At 40.9% G+C, this 20,631-nt stretch overlaps 1 protein-coding gene across 3 annotated transcripts in view; it reads left to right on the forward strand.

Annotated features, from left to right (window-relative positions):
• The first annotated feature begins 248 nt into the window (after window positions 1-248).
• The window catches only part of TOP2B (DNA topoisomerase II beta), a 66,923-nt gene continuing 46,540 nt past the window's right edge, over window positions 249-20,631 (forward strand). For 2 of the 3 annotated variants that reach the window (XM_019948617.3, XM_019948618.3), the window contains exon 1: window positions 250-852. In XM_019948617.3, the coding sequence (XP_019804176.1) occupies window positions 781-852 (72 nt within the window). In that variant the 5' untranslated portion in view covers window positions 250-780. Of the gene's footprint in view, window positions 853-20,631 lie in introns of all 3 variants that reach the window. The other variant, XM_019948619.3, reaches the window with a different exon arrangement.

Consider the following 20,631-nt stretch of genomic DNA (forward strand, 5'->3'; position numbering starts at 1 on the left):
GGAAAACCCTCAGACACACACGCAAACAAAAAACCCCAAGTCTTCCCTTCGGTTGCTACCCGCAATGACGATTCCCGCTCGGGTCCCGCCCCTCCGGGGGCTTGGGAATTTGGGATTGGCCGATAGGTTGGCCGACGGGGCGCCGATTGGGCGCCGCCGCGTGAGTGACAGCGGGGCGGCCGCTGCTCCCGCCCGCCCTCCCCCGGCCACCCCAGCCCTCCCCGGGGTGCGAGTGTGTGCGGTGTTATGCCGGACAGGAGGGAGGCGACCGCGGCCGCGGCGGCTCCGCTTATTGTCCCTCTCGGCGAGTGGATGTGAAGAAGTCGGGCTGTGGCGCGGCCGACACAAGCGGCTTAGGCGCCGGCGGCGGCGACCCTGCTTCCGCTCCCCGAGGGCGGCCTCCGCGGAGCCTGAGGAAGGACAGGGAGCCGCCGCGTCCCCGCCGCGTTCGGACGCCCGCGCTCGGGGCCTCGGCCGGCCCGGCGGGGAGGAAGCAGCGCCACCGCCCACCGCCGGCCTCCGCGCTTCCTGCTCCGGCGCCGCCTCCTCGGCGGCCGCGCAGGCCCGGGCGCCGCGGCCGCGCGCCTCGAGTTTGAGGGCGGCGGGCGGCGAGGCCTCCTCGGCGGGCTCGGCCGGGCGTCCGCCCCGGGGTCGGCGATGGGGCACGGGGGGCGGCGCCGCTAGAAGAGCGGCGGGCGCGCGGTCGGTGCGGAGCGGCGGGGCCGGGCGGCCCGCGGGAGGCGGAGCGGCGGCCTCGGGCCGGGAGCGGAGGAGCGCGCCATGGCCAAGGCGGGCGGCGGCGGCGGCGGCAGCGGCGCGGGAGCTGGCGGCCTCGGGGCGCTGACTTGGGTGGTGAGTGGGGGCGGCGGGGCGGGGGTCTGGGCCGGGGCATTGTTCCCGGGCGGCCGTGGAGGGCTCCGCCCGGTGGATCCTGCTGGGGGTGGGGGAGGACAGGGGGAAATCCGGGCCCCCAGAGGCGCGCCCCGTCGGGGCGCCTGCCGGCGGAACCCCGCGCCCGCCCCTTTTCTTTCTTCTCCGCCTCGGCGGGGGCTTGGGCTGCGGGCGCGCAGCGTGCACTTGAAACTTTGGGGGGCAGACCGTGAGCAGGACTGGGGGCCCCCACGCTTCATTTTCTTTGCTGTTGCGCAAGCTTTGTAGGGCGGTGGGGCAGGAGATGGTGGGGATAGCAGGGGTGCGTGTGTGACCGTGTGGGTCAGCGGTTGCTCCAAATGTGTCTTAAGAGAAGCTGGGAGAGAGGTGCGGGCCCGTGTGCGTGTGCTGTAAGTGCCACCATGTGTGACGCTGTCGCGTCTCAGGGAAGAATGGATTTGGTGAGGGATGTGACTGCAGCCGTGTGCACTTCAGTGCCGAGGGTCTCGTTCTGTTGGAAGCGCGCTCGGGATGGCTCTTTCACAGCAGTGAAACCCTGTGGCTCGTACGTCTGTCACAGGGGGATTATTAAAAGCGCTTACCTGCGTCAGCTTCGCAGGCGAAACGGGCGGGGGGCTGCGTGGACAGTGTCGCCGAGGTGACCCAAGTGATTTGTCCTGGAGTCAGAGCATTTCGGCGCTCGGTTCCTGCTGCTGGCAAGTAGTAGAGGAGGGAAGACCTAGAGAGATCCGATTCCCACGGCAGATCGATAATTCACCCGCATTTCACTGGCTCAGCAGAGAGTTCAGACCAGGGTCACTTCCTACACACGCACACACACACAGCAGGGTCATTTCTCACACACACACACACACACACACACACACACACACTGGCTCAGCAGAGAGTTCAGACCAGGGTCACTTCCTACACACACATACAGACACATACACAGCAGGGTTACTTCACACACGCACACACACACACACACACACACAGCAGGGTCACTTCACACACACATACACAGCAGGGTCATTTCACACACACAGCAGGGTCACTTCTCACACACACACACACACACACACACACACACACACACGGCTCAGCCAACTGACTAGGCATCCAGGAGAAAAATAAAAAGCCTTACATTTTCCCAGGGGACTTTGGCTGCACCCTCCCTTTTCCAAAACACCCAAGGAGACTTTCCTATGGGCATTTTTATTAAGTTCTTCATTTTCTCTTTGTTTGGGTGAGGTTTAGGCGAGTTGTACCGCTAACAGGAAAATATTTTGACCATTTATGTTTGCATGCCAAGATGCTTTGCAGACTAACTTGCCAGACTGTCATTGTTGGACTGTCCGAATTTTGTGTATTACTTCAATAATGTAGTAAGTATGAACAGACTAGAGCCAGGAGAGAGAAAACGTCAGATAAATAAGTTAGCCGTTCATGTAAACATGGTGGGGGGGCGGCGGGGAGGAGGGGGAGGTTTGCATAAATGCAAAAGAAGGCCTTTACCCTCGTTACTAAAATCAAACAACTTCGGAAAATGGAGTTAGCCAGATGGTTCTCATTCACTGTTTGGAAGTGTTTGAGACCTCATCAGTGTTCCTCTGAGGACCTCTGATTCTCTGTAATGGTAAATATTTTGCTCCAAGATTGAATTGGTTAGTTTTAACATTTAAAAGCAATATTTTTGTTTACTGTTCCTTAACTTTGTAGATAATGAAATGACCACTTTTTCTTTCAATCTCAATAGGAAATTTTCCTTTCATTTACAGAAGAAATTTCGTGAAACTTAGAGGGTGTCATTCAATATCAGAAAAATTCATTTGAAACTAAAATTGACTTACTGATTCAGTATTTTCTCACTGTAAACCTATATGGGAAATATAGTAAAATAAGAAATAAAAATCACTTAATCTTTTATTTTTAAATTATATCCTCTTGAATTAGAAATTTATTAAAAAGATAATCACTCCCTAAGTCTACTTTAAGATTTGCTGCTTGCTTTAAATTTGTCAGGTTATATGAGCATCTTTATGTCCATAATATACACCATTGACCATAGACCATAGTTTAATTTTATGCGGGGGGGCAATATAGGGAGGTGGTTATGAGCATGGACTTTGGTATCATTGATGTAGGTTCTGATCCTGCCTGACATGTAATCACTGGGACTTTGCACAAAGGGACCTAATCTTTCTAAGCCTATTTCTTCATCTGTAAGATAAGGTTGCATTGATAATTAAATGAGTAATATACATTGCTGGGCTTAATAAATGTTTGTCTTTATCGGTGAAATTCAAGAAATACACACTGAGAAGAAAGTTGCTTTTACGTAAAATATCTTTGAGCCAGAGTGAAAGCAGATTATTCCTTTGCAAGAGTTCAGGAGTTTGTTGCGGAGGTCATCTATTTCTGAAGAGGGTTAATTTTGCCTGCTTTATTGAAACATGTCATATTACTACTAGTTTGTGGGTAACAGGAAGAAATAAAAATTGAATCAGTCCCTGCTATCGTTCTTCTTTTTAGGGGGTGGGGGTGGGGGTGGGTAACACCATGTGTTGCTGGTAGCAACTTGTGTTGGGATGTGTGCTACAGGGTAGTGTTAACATTGTCACTGCACAGAAGTTTACATTTCTGAAACCACAAAGCAAAGTGGTTTAAGATTATTAACTTCTCCTTAATAATAGTGCATTGGGTTTGTGTTTGATTCGCAATATCTTAACAAGATACTTTAAAAAATTAAAAAGTGAGGGCTTCCCTGGTGGCGCAGTGGTTGGGGGTCCGCCTGCCGTTGCAGGGGGCACGGGTTCGTGCCCCGGTCCGGGAAGATCCCACATGCCCGTGAGCCATGGCCGCTGGGCCTGCGCGTCCGGAGCCTGTGCTTCGCAACGGGAGAGACCACAGCAGTGAAAGGCCCGCGTACCGAAAAAAAAAAAAAAAAAAAAAAAGTGAAAAATATAAGTACTATAGTAAAACTAGTTTGAGTTAAAATTGACAACAGCTATGAAAGCTTCTCTGAAGCAAGCAGAATTTCTTGAACTAACTTTTAGTTTGTAAAGCTTTTCTTAAAAAATGTTTATTTATATATATTTATTTATTTTGGCCGAGCCGGGTCTTCGTTGCGTCGTGTGGGATCTAGTTCCCTGACCAGTGATCTTTCCCAGCACCCCCCGCCGCACTGGGAACGCGGAGTCTTACCCACTGGACCACCGGGGAAGTCCCTGGTTTGTAAAGCTTTGATTTGTAGACCCTAATAATCTGTTTCATCCAGTCAGTGTTTTATCATGTTTAAGTGGTTGCAAAAAACAAATTTCGTTTTATTAGAATACAGTTAATCACTATGTGAATATTGATCTTTTCCCAGTACTACTCTAATTTAGTAGATTAAGGAAAAAAACCCACTGTAATGGAAAGTATTAAGCCTATAAAATTATGGTGGCCAGAATGGTATAAAGACATTCCCTCTATCATCAAGCTTCAGCAGTTACAGCTCAAGGTCACCCACCTTTCCCCTCTCATTATCTTGAAGCAAAGCAAATTCACTTTATCTGTAGATGTTTCAGTATTCACCTCTAAACTGTAAGTTTCTTAAATATAAAACTATTAACATTGGAGTTTTTTAAAAGTAAAATTCAATGAAATATAAAGCATACTTTGTTTTGACTGTGAATATTTCTAATTTAGGAAATGTGACTATATTTAAATATTATTTAAAGATTTATATTAAAAACTTTGTTATAGTGGCTTATTATTGCAAGTCTAAACTCCTCAACCAGACTTTCAAGCCACTTCTTTTATAAACTATGTGCCAATTGAAATTTATTCCATATCATCCTAATAGTTAGATTTACCTCTTCACTTGTCCCCTGGGCATCATGTTTGTTTTTGTCACTTTGCATGCTTATCTTTCAACAGAAATGCCTGTCTCTTTACCAGTCTAAATCTTAATTACTCTTAAAGGCTAGCTCAGGGTCTCACCAAACGTTTATCTTCCAGTTTATACTCATCTTTTTCTGTCACCCTTGTGGATCATAAAACATAAATATCTTTCCTTTTAATTAACTTTTATGTTTTATACTTTTGTTTTAACAATTAGATTATCAACTCCTGGAGTCAGAGACCATGTATCCTTTATAGTTTTTATCAAAGAGCTGGATACATAATCCAACCTCAGTTATTGTTAACCAGTTAGATAATTGACATACTAACTTCCTCAAAAGTCTTCTGTCATTCTTAGGACAAGTGGTTACATAACAATGTTCTTTAGATACATTCTCAAGTAACTAATTGCAGTTACAATGAGAACAATTTTTAGAAACTCCTAACTTTTCTGAATAGAAGTGGGTGTGTCCATCAGTAGTTTCAGATATGTTTAATACTTGGGTGATAGCAACAGTTGCATTTTACTAAGTACGTTAAAAAAATTATAAGCCTCTTTTGTATTTTTAAAAATCTTAATACAAATAGGACTCAGTTTTAAAGAAGAGGTGAGATCGGTATAATTATTCCCATTTGCAGAGAAGGAAACGGGTTTACAGATTCGGTAACAAACTGTTAATCATGTGACTAAGGCAAAGGTGGGATTTAAACCAGTCCTATGTTCCTAACCATCATTTACACATTCCCCTGGCTTAAAGACAGTAACAACCAAAACAATTTGTCTTTTATTCCGTGATATCTTTCCACTAACCTTTCTTTTACTTTCACACAAAAAGCTACGGAGTACACGTCCCTTTCAGGGTGTATGTATTTTGAATAATGTAAGTGTGATGCCTTTTAAGAGTATGGGCCAAAAAATCACATCACCTGGTTTCGTAACTCAGCTTCTTCAATACTAGCTTTGTTAGCTTACATTCTTCAGACCTCAGTTTCCTTGCTGTAGAAAGGGAGTCATTAGTAATGGTGTCTACTTCATGGAGCTTTTATGAGGAATGAGAGTACTTATATAATTCCCATAGTGCTTTGCCCATGGTAAGCTCTTAGATGAGTGTACACACACACACACACGTCTTCCCCCTCTTCGTTTTTAAAAAATCAAGGGATCAGTATTTTCACTTATTTTTTTAATTTTATTTAATTAATTTATTTATGGCTGTGTTGGGTCTTTGTTTCTGTGCGAGGGCTTTCTCTAGTTGCGGCGAGCGGGGGCCACTCATTGGCAGGCAGACTCTCAACCACTGTGCCACCAGGGAAGCCCCGCTCACTTCTTTTGTCTGAGAAGATTTTCTTATATTGCAAAATGATCACCACAATAAGTCTAGTTAACATTCATCACCATACGTAGTTACATATTTTTTTCCTTGTGACAAAAACTTTAAAAATCAACTCTTAACAACTTTCAGATAGACAACACGGTATTATTAACTATAGTCACCTTACTGTACATTACGTCCCCAGGAACTTGTTTTATAACTGGAAGTTTGTACCTTTGACCACCTTCACCTATCTCCCTGCTCCCCCCAACTTTGGCAATCACTAATTTGTTCTCTGTATCTATGAGTTCGGTTTGTTTTGTTTTGTTTTGTTTTAGATTACACATATAAGTAAGATCATACAGTATTTTTGTCTTTCTCTCTCTGACATATTTCACTAAAATTATGCCCTTTAGATCTACCCATGTTGTCCCAAATGTCAAGATTTCATTCTTTTTTATGGGTGAATAATATTCCATTGTATATAAACACCACATTTTCTTTATCCGTTCATCCATTGATGGACATTTATGTTGCTTCCTTGTCTCAGCTGTTGTAAACAGTGCTGCAGTGAACATGGGGATACATATATCTTTTCAAATTAGTGTTTTCATTTTCTTTGTATAAATACCCAGGAGTGGAGTTGCTGTATCATATGGTAATTCTATTTTAAATTTTTTTGTGAGACTTTCATACTGTTTTAAATAGTGACTGCACCAATTTATTTATTTACTTTAAGGAAAAAACTTTTAACCAGCTTTATTGAGATACAATTTACATACCATAAAATTCTCCCGTTTATAACATACATACAAGTCAGTTTTTTTTAATTTTTAAATTAAATTTTATTTATTTTTTTATACAGCAGGTTCTTATTAGTCATCAGTTTTATACACATCAGTGTATACATGTCAATCCCAATCGCCCAGTTCATCACACCACCCCCCCGACCCCCCCCCGCGGCTTTCCCCCCTTCGTGTCCATACGTTTGTTCTCTACATCTGGACTGCACCAATTTACAGTCCCACCAACGTGTACAAGGGTTCCTTTTCTCCACATTCTGCCAATACTTGTTATTTCGATAATAACCATTCTAACAGGTGTTAGGTGATATTTCATTTTGGTTTTGATTTGCATTTCCCTGAGATTAATGATGGTGAGCACCTTTTCATATACCTGTTGGCCATCTGTATGTCTTCTTTGGAAAAATGTCAATTTAGATCCTCTGCCCATTTTTTTTTAATGAATTGGTGTTTTTTGGGGGTTTTTTTTTGTGTGTGTGTGTGTTTTGTTGTTGTTTTGTTTTTTTTGCTATTGACTTGTATGAGTTCTTTATGTATTTTGGATATTACCCCTTATTAGGTATATGATTTACAAGTATTTTCTCCCATTTGCTAGGTTGCCTTTTAATTTTGTTGATGGTTTCCTTTGCTGTGCAGAACTTTTTAGTTTGCTGTAGTCCCACTTGTTTATTTTTGCTTTTGGGATCAAGTTAAAAAAAAAAAATCATCGCAAAGACTGATGTCAAGGCATGTACTACTTATGTTTTCTTCTAGGAGTTTTACGGTTTCAGTTCTTACTTCAAGTCTTTAATCATTTTGAGTTAATTTTTGTGTATGGTGTAAGATAGGGGTCCAGTTTCATTCTGTTGCATGTGGCTGTCTAGTTTTCTCAACACCACTTATTGAAGAGATTGTCATTTTCCCCTTGTATATTCTTGCATCCTTTGTCATAAAGTAATTGACCATATACGCATGGGTTTCTTTCTGTGCTCTCTGTTCTGTTCCATTGATCCATGTGTCTTCTTTAAATGATGTTCACCGTTTTGATTACTATATTACTTTGTAATATAGTTTGTTTGTTTGTTTTGGCAATGCCATGCGGCATGTGGGATCTTAGTTCCCCTGCATTGGGAGAATGGAGTCTTAACCACTGGACCGCCAGGGAAGTCCCTGTAATATAGTTTTAAATTATGCCTCCAGCTTTGTTCATCTTTCTCAAGACTGCTTTGGCAATTCAGGGTCTTTTTTGGTTCCATATAAATTTTAAGATTGTTCTATTTCTGTGAAAAATGTTGTTGGAATTTTGATAGGGATTGCATTGAATCTGCAGATTGCTTTGGGAAGTACGGACATTTTAGCAATATTCTTTTAATTCATGCACATAGAATTTTTTTCCATTTACTTTTGTCTTCAATTTCTTTAATCAATGTCTTATGGTTTTCAGTATACAGTTCCTTTACCTCCTTGGTTAAATTTATTCCTAGGTGGGGACTTCCCTGGTGGTCCAGTGGTTAAGACTCCATGCTCCTACTGCAGGGGGGCATGTGTTCCATCCCTGGTCTGGGAACTACCATGCTGCACCGTGTGGCCAAAAAAAAAAAAAAGTATTCCTAGGTATTTTAATTTTTATTGTTTTTGTTTTAATTGTAAGTAGGATTTTCTTAGTTTCTCTTTTTGATAGTTCATTGTTAGTTTACAGAAACATAACAGATTTTTGTATATCGATTTTGTATCCTGCAACTTTACTAAATTTGTTTATTCTAATAGTTTTACGGTGGAGTCTTTAGGGTTTTCTCTACATAATATCATTTCCTCTGCAATTAGTGACAATTTTACTTCTTTCTTTCTGATTTGGATGCTTTTTAGAGAAAGTATATTTTTTATTTTCACTATGGACATTTAAGCATTTCTTATGATATTAAGTATCCCTCATCTTCTACCTCTCTCCTTGTCCCTTGGTTTGGGAGGGCATTTCTGGAAGTACATTAATGCTGGGTAGATAACATGGCCCTCTCCGTGGTTATATGGGTGAAACGTGGCTGAAATGAATATCAAAGCATGGCAGCCTTGAGGGAGAAAAGAAGAGGAGATATTATAAAAGGGTAATGTGGAGTCTGAGACAGTCTTTATAGAAGATAGGAAAAGAGGCTTGTTGCTAAGCTTTTGCTGGTCCCACTTTTGTTGGCTTGGTGATGGTGAGATTTCTGTGCTTGTTGTGTGGATGAGTGGCTCAGTTCCTTTTTTGCACCAACTGGCAAACCATCTCCTTTCCCCTCTTTGGCAGCAATTCATTCTTCCACAGAAAAACAAACTATGGGCGATTGTCTCAAATTGCTGTATATCAGGTGACCACTCTGTGAACGGAAGAATCTTTCTTTTTACAGAATGATCTTGGTACATACTCTTAGTGAAATTAGGAGTTTGTTTTATTGGAATGTTTTTTTTTCCTTTTCTGATAGTTGAAGTATTCTTGATAAAGTTTGAGTCTTTGATAAATATTAAATCTATATTTTATTAGAAGTTAGCAATATTGCAAAGTGCTATAAAATAGATTAATATTTTCAAATAGATTTAACGTATTATTTTGACATTTCTGTTATAATTTAAGAATTCTCAATAAAGCATTTTTTAACATGGCAGCCAGCTTTTGAACTTTAGAAAAAGTCAGTTATGGCATCATCATATGTATAAATCACAAATGATAGAATTAAAATTTTTTTAGATACCTGGAGGATATTTATCTTAATATGGGTTTATTTTGCATTTTCATTGCCTTTAGTTTTATGTGGGGATGAAAATGTGCCCTGAGTGCTTAGATTCCAGTATAATTGGGTGCTGGCGTTATTACTATAAATAGTTTGGTGCTTTGTCCGCACAAAGACAATAAAATAAAATAAATTACAAATAAACTTAACTCATAAGATTTCAATTCTATCAGACCTTAATGAAAATTTATTCTGAATGCTCTTTGTAGTTGATTATTTTCAATGGCATACTGTTAATTTTTATTCAATGTGGAATACTTAGTGCAATTACTATAGTACAAGATACCGTATTACTATGAAAATACAAGATAAGAAAAGGTTAAATCTTTTTTTTATCAGAAGACCCCTTGTTTTCATCGTTGAAAATGAGCATAATTCTGTTAGCCTATAAGTATCAAATGTATATCACTCTCCTTTTCAGCTGTGGGCTTGAGAGTGCTTTTATAAACGTGTAGATATGAGTTTGCTGGACTGTTTTTATAGAAGCTAATTTCTTGATCTCTTTTCTGAATATTATCAGCAACACCGATTGAACTGAATTTCTACTCAGAGTGACTTTCTTTTCAAGAGCTAGAGATAGTGGTAATAATAGCTGCAGTGAAGGTGATCAGTGAATTTTTCTCATTTAGTTTCTCTGTTCTCAGGCCAAGGATGTTTGTATTCACACCTGTTTGTTCTAGGGATGGAGCCATCCCATTGAAGCGGGGGGAGTTGCCCTCCCTCCCTTACCTTCAGATTTTGAGTTTTAGTGGCCTGGACAATATTCAGGGGGACACTTTCTGCTAATAAACAGGAGCTGCAAGAGACCATTAATCCAGGCTTCTGTCAGAAAAGCTGACAGACCTCTCAGGGGAGACCCTTCTGTGTTTGCTGCCCTGAGTCAGTGCGCGGTGCAGGCTGCCCCTAGTTGAGAGTAGGAACGTGCACTCCCTGCCTTCTACGCTGCCAGGACTGCCGGCTTGTTTTGGTTTCACTGAACCTTTTTGCCTAGATTCTAGTGAGAAAGTTGGGACTGCAGAAGTAATAAGTAGGTACAAACAGTGTCTCTAAAAAAAGAAACCTTCAGTTTTATTCTAGCTTATGTTCTCATATACATGGATTAATAAGCTTTTAAAATAGTTTAATATATGTTCATTGTAGAAAGTTAGAAAACGTCTATCAGAAAAGAACATGAAAAATATTTCTACTTCTCACAATTTTTATTTATATTCTGTTGGGTAAACAGCATTTCATATTTTTTCCTAGGTGTGTATGTATCGTGTGTAATTTTTTTCTGATGAAAATGGGCTCATATTTTTTAATATCCTTTTGTAACTTTATTCACTAAACAGTATAATTTTAATAACCTACTAATTTAAAAATACTTGATTATATATAATTTTATATAAAAGTTATAGTAAGGGAAGTTTCTAATTAACACACCTATTTTTTTGTATAGGTAATTAAAAATATTTACTCAATTAAATATCCAGGTTTAAAGGTTTATATGAAGTTTTGGAAATTATTTAATATCATCATGGAGAGTTGATTTGAAATATCGACAGATCATCTGTTTTATTATGGTATTCTATAAACAGTGCATAGTCCTTAAGCTTTTCATTACTTTAAATAGAATGGTACCTTTTTTCCTTTCCTCAACACCTGTCATGTGACATGTAGGAAGAAATATTTTGGCATAAAATGTTTTAAGTATATTGTCACACTTATTTTTTAAGTATTTACGTATTATTATATTCCTGGAAAAGATTACAAATAGTAATCTAACAAAGCCGACTACGTATTACATAGTCTTTGATTTTTGAGACGTTATTCTAGCAAGAATGACAACTTTTTGAACTGGATAAGGATCTGGCAGGTGCAAACCAAACATTCCCTATTCTCATGTACCGATTTGGGAGGAAGAGATGGCGATTTGGGAGGAAGAGATGGCGACTGGTTGTAAGGGGATGTGGAAAAAGTTATAAATCCTCGAAAAAGGAGTGAGGTGAGGCTCTACCCTGTTTTCCATACCAGTGTGCCAGTTTAGCTCAGTGTTAACTCTCAGGGCTAAATGCAGAAGTCTCTGTTGGAGTCTAATCTTAAAAATGTTTTCTTTGTGGTGGGCTTTGCTTTGGAGGAGTAGCCTGGGATAGGAAAGCCTTTACTCGCATTGTTACTATAAGTTCCTGAGGTTTATGCCAGAATTGCAAAGTTCTAAATTAATGGTGAGAGGTTACTGTTATCCACCTTTGAATGCATAGCATTTATCATCCTTAAGCACTTCCTTAAAGAATGAGATCTTGGTCATTATGATGGTTGTTCTAACTATTTTGAGGACCCGTTTAAAAAAATCAGTTATGTTTTTATTATTAGATTTGTTTCTATAAATTATCTCATCTCGAAAAGCAAGGGACATGATTAGAAATTTGGAGACTATCTGGCATTTTAAAAATAACAGTTCATTTTTCTGGCCAGCAGGTTCGTCATGTAATTAGCTTGACAGAAATAGAATATGAAGACTTTATGAAACAGAATTTTCTTATGTCCAAAGCTATTTTTAATTGACTGAGCAGTGTTAATGGGTAACCTTATAAATGAAAGAATGTATAAGAAAATCTCTTTAATTTTATGTAAAATTTATGACATTGGAAGATTGTAATTGATGTTTGAATTTCCATAGGTTTTATCTGTTAAAATTCTTGTCTTGCGCTAGACTACTCAGAAGTTATGTATTTTGATTTTTTAAACATACATTTGACATGTTTTTGAAAATAATAACTTTAAAGATGATGGTATGGCTATGCCTAGGTCTTGAAGTGGTATGTTGCTTCTTCAAATGCACAAAATCTCTCTGCCCCCCATTGTTTGTCTTCTGATTGTTTCATTTCTCCTAAAATTCAAATACCTATGAAAATATCTTGCTGTGTCTTATATTTGAGTTATTTTGGGGCTCTGAAAAAACGGCCATCATAATAACTTTCTCTTAGTGGGATGTCTTAGTTGTCAGCATTAGGGAATCCCAGAAGGAGAGAGATGTGTTCTCTGTTGCTATTAAGAAGACAAGGGAAGTCTGCAGACACTGGGAATTTTTGTTTGGGATCCTTATCTCTGTAGGAGTTAGAATTAGGATCACAACTTCTGCTTCCTTGGAATTAGCAGAGAAACTGGAATTATAGGGTGCCTCAGAAATGGGGCATTAGTGCTGGTATGTAAGGAATTATTGGCATGGCCTACAAAAGTGTGAAGTTTGAGATGTCATAAAACCATGCTTGGTATTCTCAGACCTGTCAGTATATGCTAACTACATAGGTTACTATTCTGTGCAGGTTATTTTTGCCCACTCTTTACTATAGTCTTCAGTAGCTTAATGGCAAAGGCTTACATTGGGAAGTTTTGGGGAGCCCTGCAACCAGCCAGGTTCAGTCGTTGTCAACCTATAACCTGATAAGAATTCACATTCCTTGGAAAGTTTTGAAGACTACAAAAATTAACCTGATATCTTACAGAATTGCCAAATATTTTTTTTTTCATAGCAAATATTTATTTCCATTATGAGATCTACAGAGACATAATACTGTTAAAATGAGAAGAGTTTTTGAACCGTATACACTTTTTTTTTTACCATCTTTATTGGAGTATAAGTGCTTTACAATGGTGTGTTAGTTTCTGCTTTATAACAAAGTGAATCAGCTATACATAAACGTATATCGCCATATCTCTTCCCTCTTGCATCTCCCTCCCTCACACCCTCCCTGTCCCACCCCTCTAGGTGGTCACAAAGCACCAAGCTGAACTCCCTGTGCTATACAGCTGCTTCCTACTAGCTATCTGTTTTTCATTTGGTAGTGTATATATGTACATGCCACTCTCTCACTTTGTCCCAGCTAACCCGTCCCCCTCCCTGTGTCCTCAAGTCCATTCTCTAGTAGGTCTGCATCTTTATTCCTGTTCTGCCCCTAGGTTCTTCATGACCTTTTTTTTTTTTTTAGATTCCATATATATGTGTTAGCATACGGTATTTGTCTCTCTCTTTCTGACTTAGTTCACTCTGTATGACAGACTCTAGGTCTATCCACCTCATTACAAATAGCTCAATTTCATTTCTTTTTATGGCTGAGTAATATTCCATTGTATATATGTGCCACAGCTTCTTTATCCATTCATCTGTCGATGGACACTTAGGTTGCTTCCATGTCCTGGCTATTGTAAATAGAGCTGCAATGAACATTGTGGTACATGACTGTTTTTGAATTATGGTTTTCTCAGGGTATATGCCCAGTAGTGGGATTGCTGGGTTGTATGGTAGCTCTATTTTTAGTTTTTTAAGGAACATCCATACTGTTCTCCATAGTGGCTGTATCCATTTACATTCCCACCAACAGTGCAAGAGGGTTACCTTTGCTCCACACCCTCTCCAGCATTTATTGTTTGTAGATTTTTTTTTTTTTTTTTTTTTTTGCGGTACACAGGCCTCTCACTGTTGTGGCCTCTCCTGTTGCGGAGCACAGGCTCCGGACGTGCAGGCTCAGCGGCCATGGCTCACGGGCCTAGCTGCTCTGTGGCATGTGGGATCTTCCCGGACCGGGGCACGAACCCGTGTCCCCTGCATCGGCAGGCGGACTCTCAACCGCTGCGCCACCAGGGAGCCCTGTTTGTAGATTTTTTGATGATGGCCATTCTGACTGGTGTGAGGTGATATCTCATTGTAGTTTTGATTTGCATTTCTCTAATGATTAATGACGTTGAGCATTCTTTCATGTGTTTGTTGGCAATCTGTATGTCTTCTTTGGTGAAATGTCTATTTAGGTCTTCTGCCTATTTTTGGATTGGGTTGCTTGTTTTTTTGATATTGAGCTGCATGAGCTGCTTGTAAATTTTGGAGATTAATCCTTTGTCAGTTGCTTCATTTGCAAATATTTTCTCCCATTCTGAGGGTTGTCTTTTGGTCTTGTTTATGGTTTCCTTTGCTGTGCAAAAGCTTTTAAGTGTCATTAGGTCCCATTTGTTTATTTTTGTTTTTATTTCCATTTCTCTAGGAGCTGGGTCAAAAAGGAGCTTGCTGTGATTTATGTCATAGTGTTGTGCCTATGTTTTCCTCTAAGAGGTTTATAGTGTCTGGCCTTACATTTAGCTTTTTAATCCATTTTGAGTATATTTTTGTGTATGGTGTTAGGGAGTGTTCTAATTTCATTCTTTTCCATGTACCTGTCCAGTTTTCCCAGCACCACTTATTGAAGAGGCTGCCTTTTCTCCATTGTATATTCTTGTCTCCTTTATCAAAGATAAGGTGACCATATGTGTGTAGGTTTATCTCTGGGCCTTCGCTCCTGTTCCATTGAACTATATTTCTGTTTTTTGTGCCACTACCATACTGTCTTGATTACTGTAGCTTTGTAGTATAGTCTGAAGTCCGGGAGCCTGATTCCTCCAGCTCCGTTTCTCTTTCTCAAGATCGCTTTGGCTATTTGGCATCTTTTGTGTTTCCATACAAATTGTGAAATTTTTTGTTCTAGTTCTGTGAAAAATGCCAGTGATAGTTTGATAGGGATTGCATTGAATCCATCTGTTGGTATTATCTTTAATTTCTTTCATCAGTGTCTTATAGTTTTCTGCATACAGGTCTTTTGTCTCCTTAGGTAGGTTTATTCCTAGGTGTTTTATTCTTGTTTTTGTAATGGTAAATGGGAGTGTTTCCTTAATTTCACTTTCAGAGTTTTCATCATTAGTATATAGGAGTGCAAGAGATTTCTGTGCATTAATTTTGTATCCTGCTACTTTACCAAATTCTTTTATTAGCACTAGAAGTTTTCTGGTAGCATCTTTAGGATTCTCTATGTATAGTATCATGTCATCTGCAAGCAGTGACAGCTTTACTTCTTGTTTTCTGATTTGGATTCCTTTTATTTCTTTTTCTTCTCTGATTGCTGTGGCTAAAACTTCCAAAACAATGTTGAATAATAGTGGTGAGAGTGGGCAGCCTTGTCTTGTTCCTGATATTAGTGGAAATGGTTTTAGTTTTTCACCTTTGAGAACGATGTTGGCTGTGGGTTTGTCATAGATGGCCTTTATTATGTTGAGGTAAGTTCCCTCTATGCCTGCTTTCTTGAGGGTGTTTATCATAAATCGGTGTTGAAAGCTTTTTCTGCATCTATTGAGATGTTCATATGGTTTTTTGTTTGTTTTTTGCGGTACGCGGGCCTCACTGCTGTGGCCTCTTCCGTTGCAGAGCACAGGCTCCGGATGCGCAGGCCCAGCGGCCACGGCCCATGGGCCCAGCTGCTCTGCGGCATATGGGATCCTCCTGGACCGGGGCACGAACCCGCGTCCCCCGCCTCGGCAGGCGTACTCTCAACCACTGTGCCACCAGGGCAGCCCGTTCATATGGTTTTTATTCTTCAATTTGTTAATATGGTGTATCATATTGATTGATTTGTATATATTGAAGAATCCTTACATTCCTGGGATAAACCCCACTTGATCATGGTGTATGATCCTTTTAATGTGCTGTTGGATTCTGTTTGCTGGTATTTTGTTGAGGATTTTTGCATCTATGTTCATCAGTGATATTGGCCTGTAGTGTTTTTTTTTTTTTTTTTTGCGGTATGCGGGCCTCTCACTGTTGTGGCCTCTCCCATTGTGGAGCACAGGCTCTGGACAAGCAGGCTCAGCGGCCATGGCTCACGGGCCCAGCCGCTCCGCGGCTTGTGGGATCTTCCCAGACCGTGGCACGAACCCGCATCCCCTGCATTGGCAGGTGGCCTCTCAACCACTGCGCCACCAGGGAAGCCCTGTAGTTTTCTTTCTTTGTGACATCTTTGTCTGCTTTTGGTATCAGGGTGATGGTGGCCTCGTAGAATGAGTTTGGGAGTGTTCTTCCCTCTGCTACTATATTTTGGAAGAGTTTGAGAAGGATAGGTGTTAATTCTTCTCTAAATGTTTGATAGAATTTGCCTGTGAAGCCATCTGGTCCTGGGCTTTTGTTTGCCAGAAGATTTTTAATCACAGTTTCAGTTTCATTGCTTGTGCTTGGTCTGTTTATGTTTTCTATTTCTTCCTGGTTCAGTCTCAGAAGGTTGTGCTTTTCTAAGAATTTGTCCATTTCTTCCAGGTTGTCCATTTTATTGGCATAGAGTTGCTTGTAGTAATCTCTCACAATCTTTTTTATTTCTGCAGTGTCAGTTGTTACTTCTCCTTTTTCATTTCTGATTCTGTTGATTTGAGTCTTCTCCCTTTTTTTCTTGATGAGTCTGGCTAATGGTTTATCAATTTTGTTTATATCCTCAAAGAACCAGCTTTTAGTTTTATTGATCTTTGCTTTTGTTTCCTTCATTTCTTTTTCATTTATTTCTGATCTGATCTTTATGATTTCTTTCCTTCTGCTAATTTCGGGAGTTTTTTTGTTCTTCTTTCTCTGCTCGCTTTAGGTGTAAGGTTAGGTTGTTTATTTGAGATGTCTCTTGTTTCTTAAGGTAGGATTGTATTGCTATAAACTTCCCTCTTAGAACTGCTTTTGCTGCATCCCATAGGTTTTGGGTCATTGTGTTTTCATTGTCATTGGTTTCTAGGTAGTTTTTTAATTTCCTCTTTGATTTCCTCAGTGATCTCTTGGTTATTAAGTAGTGTATTGTTTAGCCTCCATGTGTTTCTATGTTTTACAGATTTTTTCCTGTAATTGATATCTAGTCTTATAGCATTGTGGTTAGAAAAGATACTTGATATGATTTCAGTTTTCTTAAATTTACCAAGGTTGATTTGTGACCCAAGGTATGATATATCCTGGCGAATGTTCCTTGAGCACTTGAGAAGAAAGTGTATTCTGTTGTTTTTGGATGGAAAGTCCTATAAATATCAGTTAAGTCTATCTTGTTTAATGTATCATTTACAGCTTCTGTTTCCTTATTTATTTTCATTTTGGATGATCTCATCTGTCCATTGGTGAAAGTGGGGTGTTAAAGTCCCCTACTATGATTGTGTTACGGTTGATTTTCCCTTTTATGGCTGTTAGCATTTGCCTTATGTATTGAGGTGCTCCTTTGTTGGGTGCGTAAGTATCTACAATTGTTATATCTTCTTGGATTGATCCCTTGATCATCATGTAGTGTCCTTCTTTGTCTCTTGTGATAGTGTTTGTTTTAAAGACTATTTTGTCTGATATGAGAATTGCTACTCCAGCTTTCTTTTGATTTCCGTTTGCACGGAATATCTTTTTCCATCCCTCACTTTCAGTCTGTATGTGTCCCTAGGTCTGAAGTGGGTCTCTTGTAGACAGCATGTAAATGGGCCTTGTTTTTGTATCCATTCAGCCAGTCTATGTCTTTTTCTTGGAGCACTTAATCCATTTACTTTTAAGGTAATTTTCAATATGTTCCTATTACGATTTTCTTAATTGTTTTGGGTTTTTTATTGTAGGTCTTTTCCTTCTCTTGTGTTTCCTGCCTAGAGAAGTTCCTTTAGCATTTGTTGTAGAGTTGGTTTGGTGGTGCTGAATTCTCTTAGCTTTTGCTTGTCTGTAAAGCTTTTAATTTCTCCGTCGAACCTGAATGAGATCCTTGCTGGGTAGAATGATCTTGGTTGAAGGTTTTTCCCTTTCATCACTTTAAATATGTCCTGCCACTCGCTTCAGGCTTGCAGTTTCTGCTGAAAGATCAGCTTTTTTTTTTTTTTTTTGGCGGTACGCAGGCCTCTCACTGCTGTGGCCTCTCCCTTTGCGGAGCCCAGGCTCCGGACGCGCAGGCCCAGCAGCCATGGCCCACGGGCGCAGCTGCTCCGCAGCATGTGGGATCCTCCCGGACCGGGGCACGAACCCGTGTCCCCTGCATTGGCAGGTGGACTCTCAACCACTGCGCCACCAGGGAAGCCCTGAAAGATCAGCTTTTAACCTTATCGGGATTCCCTTGTTTGTCAGTTGTTTTTTTTCCCTTGCTGCTTTTAATGTTTTTTCTTTGTATTTAATTTCTGGTAGTTTAATTAATATGTGTCTTGGCATGTTTCTCCTTGGATTTATCCTGTATGGGACTCTCTGCGTTTCCAGGAATTGAGTAACTATTTCTTTTCCCATATTAGGGTAGTTTTCAACTGTAACGTCTTCAAATATTTTCTCAGTCCCTTTCTTTTTCTCTTCTTCTTCTGGGATCACTATAATTCGAATGTTGGTGCGTTGAATGTTGTCCCAGAGGTCTCCGAGACTGTCCTTAATTCTTTTCATTCATTTTTTCTTTATTCTGCTCTGCAGTAGTTATTTCCACTATTTTATCTTCCAGGTCACTTATCTGTTCTTCTCCCTCAGTTATTCTGCTATTGATTCCTTCTAGAGAATTTTAAATTTCATTTATTGTGTTGTTCATCATTGTTTGTTTGCTCTTTTGTTCTTCTAAGTCCTTGTTAAATGTTTCTTGTATTTTCTCCCTTCTATTTCCAAGATTTTGGATCATCTTCACTATTATTCTGAATTCTTTTTCAGGTAGACTGCCTATTTCCTCTTCACTTGTTTGGTCTGGTGGGTTTTTACCTTGCTTCTTCAACTGCTGTGTGTTTCTCTTCTCATTTTGCTTAACTTACTGTGTTTGGGGTCTCCTTTTCGTAGGCTACAGGTTAGTAGTTCCCATTGTTTTTTGTGTCTGCCCTTAGTGTTTTAAGTTTGGTTCAGTGGGTTGTGTAGGCTTCCTGGTGGAGGGGACTAGTACCTGTGTTCTGGTGGATGAGGCTGGATCTTGTCTTTCTGGTGGGCAGGTCCATGTCCAGTGGTGTGTTTGCAGTGTCTGTGACCTTATGATTTTAGGCAGCCTCTCTGCTAATGGGTGGTGGTGTGTTCCTGTCTTGCTAGTTGTTTGGCATAGGGTGTCCAGCATCATAGGTTGCTGATCATTGAGTGGAGCTGGGTCTTGGCTTTGAGATAGAGATCTCAGGGAGATTTTCGCCATTTGATATTACGTGGAGCTGGGAGGTCTCTGGTGGACCAATGTCCTGAACTCGGCTCTCCTACCTCAGAGACAGAGGCCTGACACCTGGCCAGAGCACCCAGACCCTGTCATCCACACAACTCAGAATAAAAGGGAGAAAAAAGGAAAGAAAAAAATAGTTATTAAAATAAAATATAATTATGAAAAATTAAAAAGTTAAAAAGTAAAAAAAAAGAAAGAAGAGAGCAACCAAACCAAAAAAACAAATTCACCAATGATAACAAATACTTAAAACTATACTAAAAAAAACAAAAACAAAAAACCCGACAGAACCGTAGCACAAATGGTAAAAGCAAAGCTTATACAGACAAAATCACACACAGAAGCATACACGTGCACACTCACAAGAAGAGAAGAAGAAAATAAATATATGTATTGTTGCTCCCAAAGTCCACCACCCCAATTTGGGATGATTCGTTGTCTATTTAGGTATTCCACAGATGCAGGGTAGATCAAGTTGATTGTGGAGATTTAATGCACTGCTTCTGAGGCTACTGGGAGAAATTTCCCTTTCTCTTCTTTGCACAGCTCCCGGGGTTCAGCTTTGGATTTGGCCCCGCCTCTGCATGCAGGTCACCTGAGGGTGGTCTGTTCTTTGCCCAGACAGGACGGGGTTAAAGGAGCAGCTAATTCGGGGGCTCTGGCTCATTCAGGCCGCGGGGAGGGAGGGGTGCGGATGGGGGGTGAGCCTGTGGCCTCAGAGGCCGGTGTGATGTTGCACCAGCCTGAGATGCGCCGTGCGTTCTCCCGGGGAAGTTGTCCCTGGATCCCGGGACCCTGGCAGTGCTGGGCTGCCTAGGCTCCCAGGAGGGGAGGTGTGGATAGTGACCTGTGCTCGCACACAGGCTTCTTGGTGGCGGCAGTAGCAGCCTTAGCGTCCCATGCCCATCTCTGGGGTCTGCGCTTAATAGCCGTGGCTCGCGCCCGTCTCTGGAACTCGTTTAGGCAGTGCTCGGAATCCCCTCTCCTCGCGCACCCCAGAACAATGGTCTCTTGCCTCTTTGGCAGCTCCAGACCTTTTCCCAGACTCCCTCCCGCCTAGCTGTGGCACACTAGCCCCGTTCAGGCTGTGTTC

This window comes from Tursiops truncatus, chromosome 4 (assembly GCF_011762595.2).
Source record: "Tursiops truncatus isolate mTurTru1 chromosome 4, mTurTru1.mat.Y, whole genome shotgun sequence".
Lineage (NCBI taxonomy): Eukaryota > Metazoa > Chordata > Mammalia > Artiodactyla > Delphinidae > Tursiops > Tursiops truncatus.